The sequence below is a fragment of the Mesoplodon densirostris genome, chromosome 12 (assembly GCF_025265405.1).
Source record: "Mesoplodon densirostris isolate mMesDen1 chromosome 12, mMesDen1 primary haplotype, whole genome shotgun sequence".
Lineage (NCBI taxonomy): Eukaryota > Metazoa > Chordata > Mammalia > Artiodactyla > Ziphiidae > Mesoplodon > Mesoplodon densirostris.
This window is the reverse complement of record NC_082672.1, coordinates 7,783,925-7,802,675: the sequence shown is the minus strand read 5'-3', so window position 1 is coordinate 7,802,675 and position 18,751 is coordinate 7,783,925. Positions and strand designations below refer to the sequence as shown.

The 18,751-nt window shown below is 37.3% G+C and overlaps 1 protein-coding gene across 4 annotated transcripts in view; it reads left to right on the top strand.

Annotated features, from left to right (window-relative positions):
• Positions 1-18,751, top strand: part of MAP3K4 (mitogen-activated protein kinase kinase kinase 4) — a 109,245-nt gene that overhangs the window by 41,070 nt on the left and 49,424 nt on the right. For all 4 annotated transcript variants that reach the window (XM_060115431.1, XM_060115428.1, XM_060115429.1 and 1 more), the window contains exon 3: positions 5,151-6,514. In XM_060115431.1, the coding sequence (XP_059971414.1) occupies positions 5,151-6,514 (1,364 nt within the window). The remainder of the gene's footprint in view (positions 1-5,150; positions 6,515-18,751) is intronic.

Sequence of the window (18,751 nt, the reverse complement as noted above, 5' to 3'; positions counted from 1 at the left end):
GATGGCACAAACATGGGTTAGGATCCCTGTCCCGACATGTCTCATCTGTCTGGCCATCCATGTTCTGCGGGAATCTCCATCACAGTGTTGTTGTAAAGATGATGACAATTTCTGTAAGCCCTTACCTCATAAATGGGTAAAGCAGTGTTTGAATAGAGCAGTGTTTTCCCAAATGTGGTGTCATTCTAGCCAGGTTGAATCTGAGACACTGGGAGCGGGCCCAGGAATCTGCATTGTAGCAAGAATCTGAGTGATTCTTAATGTTTACTGAAGTTTGAGAACCTTGAATTAGAAGATCTCTAAGTCCCTTCAGGTTGTTGACATTGATAGCCTGGCCCATCACTGCTCTAAAGATCATCTCACACTTAAAGCGCAGATACCCGTTTCTGCTTTCTCATTTGAGAGATCGAGGAGGGCCAGTGTTTTGAATTTGACATACATGTATGGAAGAATGTAAGAATTGTGAGGACTTGATAAAAAATACATTTTATACATACGCTAAAGAGCTGTTTCTAGGTGTGAATTGTGGGGAATTCAGTTGACTGTCTTATATCTGTTTAAACAAGTGAACCATATTGCTTGTCATTTGTTTGCGTTCAGTTTCATTATACATTTTTTTGTTCTTTTCCTTTCATGTTTCTCTGATTTGGCAGGAGTTATTGGTGATTGGCCAAAGGAAACAGTAACTTATTGGAAGGTTTGTTTTAACAGTACTACAGAGTCATACCACTTAATTTATAGCCACTCGGGAGCTCAGATGTTCATTAGTCTTAAGTCATTATGAACTAGTTTTGTAGTACTGGAATTAGAACTTATATAAAACATTCTATATACTTTTGATCCATTCTCCTTTACAGAAACTCTGTGCTTGACTTTCTGTTCATTGCAGAGGGATTTAGTATTAACAGCAAACTAAACAAACAAAGATTGGTATTTTCTTTTTGCACAGTAGCTAGACTGGGGCTTAAGTCCATTTTAAATTTAAATTATGTCATTTTAATGATGTACCTATTTCCATTTGTGTGTTTTTTTTAAAAACAAAAAACTTGGTTTTTTGTTTTGGAAAAAAAAAAATAACTTCTTTGTCCCGTCTTCCTCCTTTCCCCATTTGCTTTCCTTTACACACATTGTAGGTCCAAAGACTGGACCAAAATTTTGAATACAGAATTTCAGAAAATTGTGTAATATACCATTTTTTGTGCTGTAAGATAGGCTTCACAATATTTGTGTATAATCTACAAAAATTAGGTTTCTAAGCTTGCTAAAATTTGATTCGGTTTATACAGAAAAATGGGATTGTGGCATTTCCCCCCTTAAGTCCTTTTAATTGTTGGAATAAAGATCAAGGCTCAGAAGCTTCATCTCTTGATATTTTCATGCTTTGACTATTAGCTGTGTGGTAAATTTAGCATAGATTTGGACTTAACGTTCATAGCTCTGTCTTCTGTGTTGTTCAGGTCATCCCAGCTACTCTCAGTTCACCCTTTGTTTCCCTTAGGACCTTTAAATCATGGGTTAGAAGAACATTTATAATTTATATAAGGAAAGTAATACTTTTCCACTGTTCACTTACTTTTAAGTTATAAATTATATGCAGACGTTCTTTGGCCTTGGTCACTAATGCTACCCTACATTCATTTTGTAAAGTCTTCTTAGAATCCTAAACCCTAAGCTAACAGAAGAGTTTTTTGTTACATAAGTTTTTGATTTCTCTGACTCAAAACCATGTGGATGCACGTATTAGTTAATATAGCATTCTTTCCTAGGCCTGCATTGCCTCTCTTCTGCACACGTTTCTTGGATATTTTTGTGTACTCTCCTGGTATTAAACAACATCTGTATATATTGATAATTTCCAAATTGATACCTCTGGATTTCTCTCCTGAGCTCAAGACTCATATATTAGTTACCCACAGACATCTCTACATGAATGTCCCATAGGCACCTCCAATTCAATATATTACAAAACAAACTCATTATCTTTATCTCCAATCTTACTCCCTGATACCATGTATGTATCATTTTGTGTTTCATAGTAAGAAAGTATAGTATGATTTGATATCTTGAAACATAAAATATAATGGAGTTAAATTTGGAAGTACTTGTTAGCTTTGCTTTCAAATAACCATTGCTTTACTAAGTAGAAATTAGTGATATATGTGTGCTATATTAATAAAAGTGTAAAGAACACAGTTAAACAAAACAGCAAAGAGGAGGCAAAGGGCTGGCCTGGACACATTTTTTATAAATGAGGACTGATAAGTATTTGTAGCTAGAAACAATAAAACTGCGAAGAAATTTCTTTTTTTAAAAATTCGACTTTTTAAAAAATTAAAAAAAATTTTTATTGTGGTATAATTTATGTACAATAAGTTTCAGATGTATGACGTAGTGATTCACAATTTTTAAAAGTTACATTTCATTTATAGTTATTGTAAAATATTGGCTACATTCCCTGTGTTGTATAGTATATTGTTGTAGCTTATTTATTTTATACGTCGTAATTTGTATCTCATCCCCTAACCCTATCTTGTCCCTCCCCGCTTCCTTCTCCCCACTGGTAACCATTAGTTCTCTGTATCTGTGAGTCTGCTTCTTTTTTGTTATATTCACTAGTTTGTTGTATTTTTTTTTTTTTTTTTTTTTTTTTTTTTTTTTTTGCGGTACGCGGGCCTCTCACCGCTGTGGCCTCTCCCGTTGCGGAGCACAGGCTTCGGACGCGCAGGCTCAGCGGCCATGACTCACGGGCCCAGCCACTCCGCGGCATGTGGGATCCTCCTGGACCGGGGCACGAACCCGTGTCCCCTGCATCTGCAGGCGGACTCCCAACCACTGTGCCACCAGGGAAGCCCTGTTATATTTTTTAGATTCCACATGTAAGTGATATCACACAGTATTTGTCTTTCTCTGTCTGACTTATTTCACTTAGCGTAATACCCTCCAGCTCTATCCATGTTACTGCAAATGGTGAAATTTCATTTTTTATGGCTGAGTAGTATTCCATTGTATGTATTGATATGTATGTATACACATACACACACACACACTCTTTACATCTTCTTTATCCATTTGTCTGTTGATGGACAGTGAGGTTGATTCTGTATCTCGGCAATTGTAAATAATGCTGCTGTGAATATCGGGGTGCATGTATCATTTTGAATTAGTGTTTTGGGGTGTTTTTTTTGGATATGTATATCCAGGAGTGGAATTATTGGGTCAAATGGTAGTTCTATTTTTAGTTCTTTGAGAAACCTTCTATAGTGGCTGTACCAATTTACATTCCCACCAGCAGTGTATGAGGATTCCTTTTTCTCCACCTCCTTGCCAACACTTGTTATTTGTCTTGTTTCTGATGATAGCCATTCTGAGTGAAGAAATTTCCTGAATGGACTGTGTAAAACGTTTTAAGACATTTAGAAGTAAAGTAGATTAAAACTACAGATAAAAGTTCTATTGTTTAAAAAGTATTGCTAATTTAAAAGGTAATAGTAATAATAGTTTTATAGTAAAATATAACACAAATCCTTACAGACAGTAAAATCCTTTTTGATGGATCATAAAAAAAAATGAATATAATGTAAATCAGGTTGGAAGTGCTCATGGAAATACTTGTTTTAAAATCCTTATTTTAAAACTAATTTAATTTAAATTGATTTGGAAATACATTGGTTTTAAACAAATTTTCTTTGGTGAATTGATTTTGGGTATGTTAGTCTGTAACCATATAAATACACTCTATTTCATCAAATCTAAAGGCATACTATAATATTATATACTAAGAAAAAAATGCTTATAATTGATGACACAGTGTGTTCTTACACTTAGAATTTTAAATTTTTATTTAAAGAACTCTTTTATACTTCTTGATATTTAGATAATAGATTTTTTAAAACCATTTATTACTATTGTACATATATATAAAGGAAAATGAAATATATTAGTGAATATATTCCTAAAAGTTATTTATATCACCATAATTATAAAACATATTCTAATTTCAGAGAAGTTAAAATACAAAATGTGTGTCCTAGATTCAATGAGACAGTGTACCTTGAGTGTAGAGGGGACATGGGGACAGTGCTATAGGCTTGGGCATCATCAGTGTATGACGTGGGTGTGAAGGAGGTCACCCAGGGAGAGGGAAGGTGAGACAGAAGAGACCTAGGAGAGGGGCTTTGAGAAGCATTAACTTTTTAATGGAGTGAGCCAAGTTCCCAGGAGAGAATTTGAAGAGGAGGGACTCAAAAGGTAGAAGAGAACCCTGAGAGTGCTGTGTGTAGAAGGCAAGAGACTGAAGGGGTTTCAGTGAGGTACAGTGGTTCCTAGTGTCAGAAATGCCAAACAGGAAGGAAGATGTGTGTTCATCTCAGAGCTTGGGAATTAAGTTAATAGAACCTTTTACAGTTACGTGAAGGGAAAGTGTGATGTTTACTTCCTTTGCGTTAATTTTGAATGACTTTATGTGCCAGCATAATAAACTAGGCAAATTATACTAAATTAGGCTATATGTCTTCAGTTTTCTTAATGTTGAATTTAAAATGTTATTGTTCACCTGTTTGTGGCAAAGAAGAAATCAAGGAATAGAATAAATTAAGGTAAACATTTTTGCTTATCTGTCTTTCAGTGTTTTATGAGAATAATCTTAAAGTGCCTTAACTGGTCTTTCCTCAATCTACTTGATTTTACGAATGAGAAAAGTAACCCAGAAAACTTAACTGATTTGCTCTAAGTTGATACTTCAGTTCATGGCAAAGGCAGGAATTGGGTGTGTTCTCTAAATCAGGTTTCTGTCAGATCTGCCATACTGTTTCTCCCTTCTTAAGTTTAAGGTGATGACTTGTGAAGATTTGACTAGCTGGATGACTGCAATTTGTAGTAGAGAGGTAAGCAGATGGTTTTAAGTTAGTAATGGAGAATATTAGAGAATATAGCAAGTATTATGTAACAGGGAAAATGGGTAAAACCTTTGTAAAGATTCAGAGAGAAATGTTGTGTGTGTGTGTGTATTCTCTTAATTTTCAGCATATGATATGATTATTTTCTTCAATAACAGTCTGAAAATATAAGTACATGTGAATATCAGTCATTGAAATATTGAGAATAACTTTATATTTTAGAGTAACATAATGTTCTGCTTATTTTTTTAATAGAAAAAATGAATGCACCAAACCAACCTCCACATAAAGACACTGGAAAAACTGTGGAGAATGTGGAAGAATACAGCTATAAGCAGGAGAAAAAGGTCCGAGCAGCTCTTAGAACGACGGAGCCGGATCATAAGAAGAACGTGCAGTGCTCGTTCATGTTGGACCCGGTGGGTGGGTCTTTGCCCAAAAAATCAATTCCAGATGTGGATCTCAATAAGCCTTACCTCAGTCTTGGCTGCAGCAATGCTAAGCTTCCGGTGTCTGTGCCCATGCCGATAGCCAGAACTGCGCGCCAGACTTCTAGGACTGACTGTCCAGCAGATCGCTTAAAATTTTTTGAAACTCTACGACTTCTACTAAAGCTTACCTCAGTCTCAAAGAAGAAGGACAGGGAGCAAAGAGGACAGGAAAATACGTCTGCTTTCTGGTTTAACCGATCTAATGAACTGATCTGGTTAGAGCTACAAGCCTGGCATGCAGGACGGACCATTAACGACCAGGACCTCTTTTTATATACAGCCCGTCAAGCCATCCCAGATATTATCAATGAAATCCTTACTTTCAAAGTTAATTATGGGAGCTTTGCCTTTGTTAGAAATGGAGCTAGTTTTAATGGTACTTTGGTAGAAGGGCAGTGCAGAGCCCCTCATGGGACAAAGGTTGTGGGTTACTCAACGTATCATGAGCATCTCCAGCGCCAGAGGGTGTCATTTGAGCAGGTCAAACGGATAATGGAGCTGCTGGAGTACATAGAGGCACTTTATCCATCGTTGCAGGCTCTTCAAAAGGACTATGAAAAATACGCTGCAAAAGACTTCCAGGACAGGGTGCAGGCACTCTGTTTGTGGTTAAACATCACAAAAGACTTAAATCAGAAATTAAGGATTATGGGCACTGTTTTGGGCATCAAGAATTTATCAGACATTGGCTGGCCAGTGTTTGAAATCCCTTCCCCACGATCATCCAAAGGCAATGAGCCCGAAGATGAGGGTGATGTCACAGAAGGAGAACTGAAAGAGTTGGAAAGCAGTACGGATGAGAGTGGAGAAGAACAAATCTCCGATCCAAGGGTACCAGAAGCCAGGCAGCCCATTGACAGCAGTTTCAACATCCAGTCACCAGATTGCGTAACTAAGAAGCTCGAGAGGCTTGAATCTGAGGACGAGTCTGTTGGCTGGGGAACACCAGACTGCAGCACAGAAGCAGGCTTTAGTAGACATTGTCTGACTTCTATTTATAGACCATTTGTAGACAAAGCACTGAAGCAGATGGGGTTAAGAAAGTTAATTTTGAGACTTCACAAGCTGATGGATGGTTCCTTGCAAAGGGCACGTATAGCACTGGTCAAGAGTGACCGTCCGGTGGAGGTAGGTGTCCAGTAGGCAATAGTGTGATCTGGTCCTTAGTTCCACTATTACTTGTAAATTACAATGTATGTTGTGTTGTATGTCATATGTACTTTCATGGTCTTGATTTTTTTTTAATTGAAGTATAGTGGATTTACAAAGTTGTGTTCATCATCTTGATATTTTTAAGGCATAAATGGTAGTTATTATAACTTGCAGATTTAAACATCTCTATAAAGCATTGTGATAAAAGGGAAAGTGGATCTGTGAAAACTGTATGAAACTGAGTGAATTAAGTGTGTGGAGGGAAAAAAATCCAACGATTAAATATAGGATGGAGAAGGACAGGCTAGGTATAAATAAAGAGGGAAGAAAGCCATAATCATGGGTGACCACAAGCTGAATATGAGTCAGTAAAAAGTCAACATGATGCTAAAATATTTTTAAGTGAGTATGGCATCCAAGGTCATGGATATAGTTCTTTCTCTATTCTTTGCAATAGCTTACTTCCTTTTGAGTTGCATGTCCAGTTTTGGTCACTGGATTTTAAAGAGAGAAGAATTACAGAGAAGGCCAAGAATGATCAAAGGGGAAAAGTATACACTATTTGGTAAGGTTACAGTGTTTAGTGTAGTTGCTGGAAGTTTAAGGGAAGTATTATCAAAGACATGTTTTGATATGAGAAGATTTTTGTGAGAGGAATATGTCTAGTAGAGGAGTTGATTTGAAAATAGTACAGACTTGGTTTTAATAGCTTTATATCTCAGAAATTCTTTACCATTAAGGGTGGTAAAACTAGAAAGGGGCATACTGTGGATATTGTTTTTGAGAGTGAGAGAGTATAAGCGATTTTTCTGTTGTGGTGAGTTTGCATGTTCATCTGGCTAAGAGCAAAAGCACCCAGATCTTTGAGATCCCTAATTACCTGAGTAAGGCTGTGATTCTAAATTTTAATAGCTAAATACATACATATGTATATACTTTTACTTTTTTTAAACTTTGGTTTATTACACAATCTGGCTTGCTTGGAGTCAGATGATAAAACTGAAGGTATTCCTTAAGATGGGAAACATCGGAAAAGAACCCAAATTTCAGTATTTGAAGTTTTAATCTGATGGCCAGATTATGAACCCTTAGGAGAAGGGGTCAGGTGTTCACATCGTATAGCAGGATGTTTGCAGAATGAATCGATACTTTGTAGCTGTTAAGAGGTTAGTTTACTTTGAGTATTATTTTGATTAGAAATCTCGGGCTTCCCTGGTGGCGCAGTGGTTGGGAGTCCGCCTGCCGATGCAGGGGATACGGGTTCATGCCCCGGTCTGGGAAGATCCCACATGCCGCGGAGAGGCTGGGCCCGTGAGCCATGGCCGCTGGGCCTGTGCGTCCGGAGCCTGGGCTCCGCAATGGGGGAGGCCACAACAGTGAGAGGCCCGCGTACAGCAAAAAAAAAAAAAAAGAAATCTCAAAAATGAATTTTCTTTGAGCAGTATTTTGACTCTGTGAATGATTTTTTATGTACATCTTTTTATCAGTGCAAATGATGTTTTTCCCTCTTAGTCCATGAATAACTATTTTATAATAAGAATTTATTATAGTGCAAGTTTCAAAGTCAGTAGAGCAGAACTAGATATGTAGTAAAGATTTGGCACACGCTTCAGATGGTGAATAGCTTACTTTAGGTTTTTGGCTGGAGAGTGGTTAGGTTCTAACAAGGACACCTATGGACAGGACGGGGTTATTAATTGTTATTATGAAGGACTGTTTTTGAAGTAATAGTGGTGAAAAAGTCCTGGCATTATTACCTCATCTTTGATTCACTGGTTCTCCTAGGAGATGGGGGCTCATGGTGAGGGCTCAGGAAGACGAGTCAGGGCTTCTTAAAACTGTGTTACGCTCGCTCTCCCAGACTGTCTGTCTTCCTCTCCCCTGAGGACCCTCTGTGGCACTGAATCACTGCTGCTGAGCTTTGCATCCATTAGATGTGTTGGAACAAGAAAGAGATTGAGAATGAGCGCACTGCATTTTCTGTTAGAACCCTTGCTGAAAAAAGATAATGAGGTGGCCCATAGCTTTGAATTCCTATCAAAGTTGTATGCCTTTGGTTTGACCAGTTGAGATTTAACTGAATGAGAAAGTTATCCTTGTTATAGAAAAAAAAGAAATACATACACATTCAAAGTGTGTGAATTAAACATGTTTATTAGAATTATTTGAGATTGTTTACTTTTCCAAAAAATTGCAGTACAGAAGCCCCTCTTGTTTTAAATTTTGGTTTATAAAATGTTGTGTTTGTAAAATAATGAAAGAGAAACCAAGAGTGAAAATTCTTCTTTATTGGAGATTAATCCAAACTAATAAAAGATAAGGCTCCAAAATTATAATTAACTCAATGGGAAAGTAAGACTTTATTTTTATTCCTATTTCAGAGACATAATTTCTATAAGGTGAAGTGTATGTATACAAATGTAAATGAATATATGTACACTCCCCTTCTGGGTTTGTTTTGTTTTAGTCTTTTTACTAAGTATGTCTGGGAAAGAGCCACAATTTTGAAGTCAAATAACTGGATTCCATTCCTTGATGCTGCTCTTTCTCACCACATATCTTAATGTCAGTGACTTAATCTTTCTGACCGTAAGTCTTCACATCTGTAAAATGGGTATAATAATACTTCCCTACCTACCTCACAGGGTTGTTGTGAGGCTTGAAAAAATACTTGTATAAATAGTAAAATGCTATAGAAGTCAAATATGAACTATTTTTTTAAAGAAGTGTTGTTATACTTTTTTTTCCTCCCTTGAAGCTAACTGTAAGTCAGTAGGGGCTAGACAAGTCTATATTTTTATTTTTTAAATGTATTTTACTTTTTAATCTCTGCCAAATAATCATACATTTTTTTTTAAATTTTGGCAGTGAGATGATTTTTTTAAAAAAATTAATTAACTTATTTATTTTTGCTGTGTTGGGTCTTCGTTTCTGTGCGAGGGCTTTCTCTAGTTGTGGCAAGTGGGGGCCACTCTTCATCTCGGTGCGCGGGCCTCTCACTATTGCGGCCTGTCTCGTTGCGGAGCACAGGCTCCAGACGCACAGGCTCAGCAGCTGTGGCTCACGGGCCTAGTTGCTCCGCGGCATGTGGGATCCTCCCAGACCAGGGCTCGAACCCGTGTCCCCTGCATTAGCAGGCGGACTCTCAACCACTGCGCCACCAGGGAAGCCCCCAAATAATCATACATTTTTAAGGGCATACATTTTAAGCAGTGGAAAACCTTTTAGGTTTGAGGACAATTTTCATTCTTAATTGTTAGAAACATCTTGACCAGCTGGTACTGTAGATTGTGCCCAATACATATCTTCTGTTTTGCACAGTTTTTATGGCTTATGTGATAATACTAATGAAGATAGTTGAAGGATTTTGTAGAAAAGAAGAATTATACTCATGATATTTGATTGTTCTTATCTATGACTATATTTTTATTTCTTATGATTAAGTTACTTACAACTTGTGTTCATAAATAACATATCTAATATTTAATTCTCCTTGGCTTGTAAACATGCTTTATAAGACAGTTTTCCTCTAAAAATTATTATTATATTTCAATATCTTTAAATTTAAAAATGCAACTAGTGATACTAAAAAAAATCTGTTTGCAAATTGTTTTAATAATATGAATACCATAAACAGGCCTTAATACTTTGTTAAAAATTAGATAACGTTATAGCTCCCTAGCTTCTGTAAATTCATTTTCTCAGGACATGTTTCTTTCTTTTTTTTGGCTGCATTGGGTCTTCATTGCTGCGCGTGGGCTTTCTCTTGTTGTGGTGAGCGGGGACTACTCTTCGTTGCGGTGCGCAGGCTTCTCATTGCGGTGGCTTCTCTTGTTGTGGAGCATGAGCTCTAGGTGCGCAGGCTTCAGTAGTTGGAGCATGCAGGCTCAGTAGTTCTGGCATGCAGGCAGCAGAGCACACTGTCTTCAGTAGTTACAGCACACGGGCTCAGTAGCTGTGGCTCACAGGCTCTAGAGCGCAGGCTCAGTGGTTGTGGCGCACGGGCTTAGTTGCTCCGCGGCATGTGGGATCTTCCTGGACCAAGGATTGAACCTGTGTCCCCTGTATTGGCAGGTGGATTCTTTTCTAATTTAATTTTTTTATATACAGCAGGTTTATTAGTTATCTATTTTATGCATACTAGTGTATAATGTCAATCCCAATCTCCCAGTTCATACGCCCCCACCCACTGCTTTCCCCACGAGTGTCCATATGTTTGTTCTCTACATCTGTGTCTCTATTTCTGCCTTGCAGACCAGTTCATCTGTACCATTTTTCTAGATTCCACATATATGTGTTAACATACGATATTTGTTTTTCTCTTTCTGGCTTACTTCACTCTGTATGACAGTCTGTAGGTCCATCCACGTCTCTGCAAATGACCCAGTTTCATTCCTTTTTATGGCTGAGTAATATTCCATTGTATATATGTGCCACATCTTCTTTATCCATTTGTCTGTCACTGGGCATTTAGGTTGCTTCCATGACCTGGCTATTGTATATAGTGCTGCAGTGAACATTGGGGTGCATGTGTCTTTTTGAATTATGGTTTTCTCTGGGTATATGCCCAGTAGTGGGATTGCTGGGTCATAGGGTAATTCTATTTTTAGTTTTTTAAGGAACCTCCGTGCTGTCCTCCATAGTGGCTGTATCAATGTACATTCCCACCAACAGTGCAAGAGGGTTCCCTTTTCTCCACACCCTCTCCAGCATTTGTTGTTTGTAGATTTTCTGATGATGCCCATTCTAACTGGTGTGAGGTGATACCTCACTGTAGTTTTGATTTGCATTTCTCTAATAATTAGTGATGTTGAGTAGCTTTTCATGTGCTTCTTGGCCATCTGTATGTCTTCTTTGGAGAAATGTCTATTTAGGTCTTCTGCCCATTTTTCAAATGGGTTTTTTGTCTCTTTTATATTGAGCTGCATGAGCTGTTTATAGATTTTGGAGATTAATCCTTTGTCCATTAACTTGTTTGCAAGTATTTTCTCCCATTCTCAGGTTTGTCTTTTCATCTTGTTTATAGTTTCCTTTGCTGTGCAAAAGCTTTTAAGTTTCATTAGGTCCCATTTGTTTATTTTTGTTTTTATTTCCATTACTGTAGGAGGTGGGTCAAAAAAGATCTTGTTGTGATTTATGTCAAAGAGTGTTCTTCCTGTGTTTTCCTCTAAGAGTTTTATAGTGTCTGGTTTTACATTTAGGTCTTTAATCCATTTTGAGTTTATTTTTGTGTATGGTGTTAGGGAGTATTCTAATTTCATTCTTTTACATGTAGCTGTCCAGTTTTCCCAGCACCACTTATTGAAGAGACTGTCTTTTCTCCATTGTATATCCTTACCTCCTTTGTTATAGTTTAGTTGACCATAGGTGCATGGGTTTATCTCTGGGCTTTCTACCCTGTTCCATTGATCTGTATTTCTGTTTTTGTGCCAGTACCATACTGTGTTGATTACTGTAGCTTTGTAGTATAGTGTGAAGTCAGGGAGTATGATTCCTCCAGCTCCATTTTTTTCTCTCAAGATTGCTTTGGCTATTTGGGGTCTTTTGTGTCTCCATACAAATTTTAAGACTTTTTGTTCTAGTTCTGTAAAAAATGCCATTGGTAATTTGATAGGGATTGCACTGAATCTGTAGATTGCTTTGGGTAGTACAGTCATTTTCACAATATTGATTCTTCCAATCCAAGAATATGGTATATCTCTCTATTTTTTTTGTGTCATCTTTGATTTCTTTCATCAGTGTCTTATAGTTTTCTGAGTACAGGTCTTTTACCTCTTTAGGTAGGTTTATTCCTAGGTATTTTATTCTTTTTGTTGCAGTGGTTTGTTTCCTTAATTTCTCTTTCTGATCTTTTGTTGTCAGTGTATAGGAATGCAAGAGATTTCTGTGCGTTAATTTTGTATCCTGCAACTTTACCAAATTCATTGATTAGCTCTAGTAGTTTTCTGGTGGCATCTTTAGGATTCTCTATGCATAGTATCATGTCATCTGCAAACAGTGACAGTTTTACTTCTTTTCCAATTTGTATTCCTTTTATTTCTTTCTCTTCTCTGATAGCCGTGGGTAGGAGTTCCAAAACTATGTTGAATAATAGTGGCAAGAGTGGGCATCCTTGTTCCTGATCTTAGAGGAAATGCTTTTAGTTCTTCACCATTGAGAGAATGATGTTTGCTGTGGGTTTGTCATATATGTCCTTTATTATGTTGAGGTAGGTTCCCTCTATGCCCACTTTCTGAAGAGTTTTTTATCATAAATGGGTGTTGAATTTTGTCAGAAGCTTTTTCTGCATCTGTTGAGATGATCATATGGTTTTTATTCTTCAGTTTGTTAATATGGTGTATCACATTGATGATTCACATATATTGAAGAATCCTTGCATCCCTGGGATAAATCCCACTTGATCATGGCGTATGATCCTTTTATTGTGTTGTTGGATTCTGTTTGCTAGTATTTTGTTGAGGATTTTTGCATCTATATTCATGAGTGATATTCGTCTGTAATTTTCTTTTTTTGTAGTATCTTTGTCTGGTTTGGGTATCAGGGTGATGGTGGCTTCGTAGAATGAGTTTGGGCGTGTTCCTTCTTCTGCATTATTTTGGAAGAGTTTGAGAAGGATGGGTGTTAGCGCTTCTCTAAATGTTTGATAGAATTCACCTGTGAAGCTATCTGGTCCTGGGCTTTTGTTTGTTGGAAGATTTTTAATCACAGTTTCAATTTCATTACTTTTTCAGTTTCATTACTTTTGATTGGTCTGTTCATATTTTCTATTTCTTCCTGCTTCAGTCTTGGAAGGTTATACCTTTCTAAGAATTTGTCCGTTTTTTCCAGGTTGTCCATTTTATTGGCATAGAGTTGCTTGTAGTAGTCTCTTAGGATGCTTTGTATTTCTGCAGTGTCCATTGTAACTTCTCCTTTTTCATTTCTAATTTTATTGATTTGAGTCCTCTCCCTCTTTTTTCTTGATGAGTCTGGCTAAAGGTTTATCCATTTTGTTTATCTTCTCAAAGAACCAGCTTTTAGTTTTATTGATCTTTGCTATTGTTTTCTTTGTTTCTATTTCATTTATTTCTGCTCTGATCTTTATGATTTCTTTCCTTCTACTAACTTTGGGTTTTGTTTGTTCTTCTTTCTCTAGTTCCTTTAGGTGTAAGGTTGGATTGTTTATTTGAGATTTTTCTTGAGATTCTTACCTAGTGAGCCACCAAGGAAGTCCCAGGACATGTTTCTAATTACATACGCAGTCTCTGAATAACAAATTGAGTTGGTTTCTGAAGTTCACTTTTTAAGACAGTTGTTTTGATCTCGAAAATAATTATCTAGAGAAACTGCTGTAAATGAATCTCAGGCCATCAAATAAAACTTAGGAAAATCTAAGCAACTGAACTAACAAGGCCAGTCAAAATTTTATCCGTGGCAGCAAGGACAACATAATGTAAGAGTGAAAAATGAGAGAAAGCGTGTTTTGCTTTTTTTTTTTTTTTTCTTTTTTCCCTCTTTGTTTTTGGACCCAGAGAAGGTCCTGGTTCTTTCTCATGCTTACTCATTTATTTCCTGGTTTTCTTATTTCCTTGATATTTAGAGCATCCCGGGATCTTGTTGTTCCTACTTATTTCTCCCACTTGGCTATAATATACATTCTTCTAATCTAAGCATGGTTGATCTCAGGTCTTAGGAATGAATGTGTCTGATAGCCATTTCATAATAATATGTGCTGGTGTCCCTCTATGATAGAGATTTTCTAGACTCCGATTTCTACTCCTTCTCCATCAGATACTACTTGTAGAGTACCTTTCCCAACCTTCCTTAAAAATTAGTAAGAATCATCTCAGTCCAGTAGTTCCTAGGTGTCCTTCCCAACAGTTACTGTAGCTGTGGGTTTAGTTATGTTAGTTACAGTTCAATTTTAGGTTAAAGATTAAAACAAGAAACCACGTAAACGTATATAAAAGATTTATCCTTCATGGCAAAACTACCTCCATGCAATTGCATTCTTTTTTTTTTTAGTACACTTGTAATCATGAATAATTTTATATTTTTTAGGGAACTTGCAAAGATAGTACAGCGTTTTCATATGCTCTTCATCCAGCTTCCTCTAATATTGACATCTTACTCGACTCTGATACATTTGTCAAAATTAATACACTAACATTGGTACAAAATGCTGTTAACTAAACCGTAGATGTTATTTGGGTTTCTGTTTTTCTACTAATGTCCCTTTTCTGTTCCAGGATCGACGTGTCTTCCTAGTCTCCTCTGATCTGTGATAGTTTCTGTTTTTCCTTATTTTTCATGACCTGGATGGCTTGTAGAATGTTCCTGAATTTGGATTTGTCTGATGTTTTCTCATGATCAGACTGGAATACTGGCCTTGGTTACGAGAATCACAGAGTTAAAGCACCCTCATGGCTTTATATTTTCACTGCTGATGTTAACCTTGATCACTTGGTTAACGTGGTGTCTGCCAGGTTCTTCCACAAGTGACTAGTCCACACTCTGTTCTTCAGAAGTGAGTCACATTCAAGGAGATGGGAATTAATCTCCACCTCCGGGAGTGGGGAGTATCTGCATATATTACTTGGAATTCTTCTGTAAAGAAGGTTTGCCTCTTCTTTCCCATTTTTCTATTCAATCGCTTATTTATCTCAGCATGGACTCATAGATGTTTATTGTTTATTTTGGGTTGTAGTCCAATGCTATTGTTATTTTTTATTGTTGCTCAAATTGTTCCTGCTTTAGCCATTGGAGCTCGTTCAGGTGACTTCTGTATCCCTGTGATATGCTCCCATCCTGTGTGTGTGTGTGTGGTTTTGCTTTTTGAGCAGTTTCTTACTTTTTGGCATCCTCTTGTATTTTCCCTGTTCCAATCCTGAAATCAGCCGTTTCTCTAAGGAGTTCTGGGTCCTTTTATTGGAGAATCGTTTTTGGGAATGGAGATCTGGGCACGGAATGTGTTCATTACCCTTGGGGTGTCAATTGGTTCTAGGCCTTCTCAGTGATAGAGTTAGAAGATACAGGTATGTCTTCTAACCCCTGTACACACACAGACCTGTAGTTACTTCTATATCTGTCTTTCTACCTATCTGTTAAAAATAAACGTGAGTTCATACTGAGGTCTCTGGCGCTAATCCAGCACCACAGGTTTCATCCTAGCCTTGATGGTAACTTATTTCTCTTGCACTGAGAAACCTGGCTCCCACTGCCACAGTGTATTTATATATTTGTGCAACCCTAATTGACATGTAAAGTAGTTTCAGAATTGCTAACCAGTACCCCTGTGAGGACTAAATTTACCAACTAGAGTACAGTGTTGAATTGTTCAGTACAGTTCTTTTTGTCTTTGGCCTTAGAGTATGTAGACAGAACACAGGTTTCCACAGTTAGTTAGGCCAGCACCTTTTCCTTCACCCTCTACAGTGAGGTTGTAACATGCGTTTGTCATATAGTTTAGGTTCATTTATCTCAGTCTACATTCTGTCCTGGGGTCTCCTGGGGTCCTAGTTGATATTTTAAAATTTATATACTATAAAGGTCACTTTTTGTGTTGTTAGTTCTTTGGGTTTTGTGCATTTAAAATGTTAAATACCCATAAAATATCTGAGCCATAGATAGTGATATGGTTACTTTATGCTCCTCCCTTTTTGCTTTACCTTATGAAATTTATATATCTTTAGAGGAAGGGAAAGATAAAATGAAAAATTATATTTTATGTAATATACAAAAAAAATTAACTGTCTGACTTTGACTACATATTACCATGCATATTACTCCAAATTCTAGGAAGATTTTTGCTTACTTTATTAAATACTTTTTTTGAATTAAGAATGATCATGTAATTATTATAAGTTTAACGGCCAATGAAGTATTGTTTGTCTTTGGATCTATCAATAATTATGCTATTTTTTCCCATAAGCACAAGAAACCTTGAAGAGGTTGTCTTTTATGTTCAGAATTGGTAAAGCATGTAGAAACTAGGAGATATATATATATATATATACAGATAGATAGATAGATAATAACAGCTATCATTTATTGTCTTACCATGTGCTAGATACAACAACCAAATGAAGTGGCATTGTTGTTATTTCGATATTTTACAGATAAGGAGAGTAGATAACTTGCCCCAAATCACAGAAGCTATAGATTGTTGGAGGGATTCAAACCCAGTACTTGGGGATCCCAGACTTTATGCGAATGGTTTCCAAACCTGGCTGCACATCGGAATTACTCAGGGAGCTTTTAAAGATACACATACCTTTGCCCTTCTTGGGTATAGGGCAGGTCAGAATCTCTCAAGGTAGGACATAAGTACTGACATTTTTAACCTCCAGCGTGCTTTATATGAATCCAGACCAGCACCAGTGCAGTTGAGAGTCAGCCCATTGGAAACACCTTAAGTAGGCCACAGTACTCCCCTACCCACCTCTTCAAGGTCAGTGTTCATTAATACAGTTGTCGAAGTTAATTTTTTTTTTGAAGTCTTTCTTTTTTTTTTTTTTTAAGAAGATGTTGGGGGTAGGAGTTTATTAATTAATTAATTTATTTTTGCTGTGTTGGGTCTTCATTGCTGTGCGAGGGCTTTCTCTAGTTGTGGCAAGCGGGGGCCACTCCTCATCGCGGTGCACGGGCCTCTCGCTATCATGGCCTCTCTTGTTGCGGAGCACAGGCTCTAGATGCGCAGGCTCAGTAGTTGTGGCTCACAGGCTCAGTTGCTCCGTGGCATGTGGGATCCTCCCAGACCAGGGCTTGAACCTGTGTCCCCTGCATTAGCAGGCAGATTCTCAACCACTGCACCACCAGGGAAGCCCCCCGAAGTTAATTTTTACTTGCTTCAATGATCACCTGTCTGATTTCATTAGTAAAGTTACATAAACTTTTTTTTAAAAGCTGCCCTCACTCATTTTTATTTATTATTTATCTTTTACAGTATGTAGAGGGAATTATTTTTTATTGAAGTATAGCTGATGTATAATATTATTTGTTACACATGTACAGTATAGTGATTCACAATTTTTAAAGGTTACACTCCATTTATAGTTATTATACAATATTGACTATATTCCCTGTGTTGTACAGTATATCCTTGTAGCTTATGTATTTGATACATAGTAGTTTATATCTCTTCATCCCCTTCCGCCATGTTGTCCTTCCCCCCTCCATTCTCCCCACCGGTAGCCACTACATGGTTTGTTCTCTATATCTGTGAGTCTGCTTTTTTGTTATATCCACTATTTGTTGTATTTTTTAGATTCTTATATAAGTGATATCATACAGTATTTGTCTTTCTCTGTCTGACTTATTTCACTTAGCATAATACCTTCCAAGTCCATCCATGTTGCTGCAAATGGCAAAATTTCACTTTTTTGGTGGCTGGATAGTATTCCATTGTATATATATATATACCACATCTTTTTTATCCATTCACCTGTTAATGGTTGCTTCCATATCTTGGCAGTTGTAAATAGTGCTGCTATGAACATTGGGGTGCATGTATCTTTCGAATTAGTGTTTTTGTTTTTGTTTCAGATATATTGTATATATATACAATATATATTGCTGGGTCATATGGTGGTTCTATTTTTAGTTTTTTGAGAAACCTCCATGCCGTTTTCCATGGTAGCTGTACCAGTTTACATTCCCAACAACATACATGAACTTTTTAATTGAATAAGTGGCAAGATAACAAGCACATGCTTCCTCATGTGCCTGTAGGTTTTTTGTTTTCTTAAAGGAAGCATACTTAGGCAGGGCAAAATAGGAAGTTGTACTGTATTATTTTTGACTGCAGTGAGCCAGCTGAATCAAACTTGATGTAAGATGAAAAAGATGAAAGGTAGAGCAGAACTCTTCAGCTTGCAGTGGGGCACTGGATCCCATGAGGACAGCAACAACAAGACTAGTAGCTGGTCTTGAATACTCATATAGGGAGTGGGGTTGGTCAGGTAACTTGGTCAGGGTCGCACATCCAGTACGTGGCAGGGCCAGGATGTGAAACCAGAGCTCGCCATAAAGCCTGCTCTTCCTCATGACAATAGACTGCCTCCCCAAGTTATATTTTGTCCCACACAGTGCTTTAAGTATTTTTTGACTGAGTAGCTAGCATTTAAAAAAATAGAAGATTTCACATGAAAAGCCTGATTTTTGTTTTCCTTGAGATACTGGGAGGTCTGTTCACAGTGGGCCCCACCCCCACGTGGTGGCACCTGGTGTGCTCGC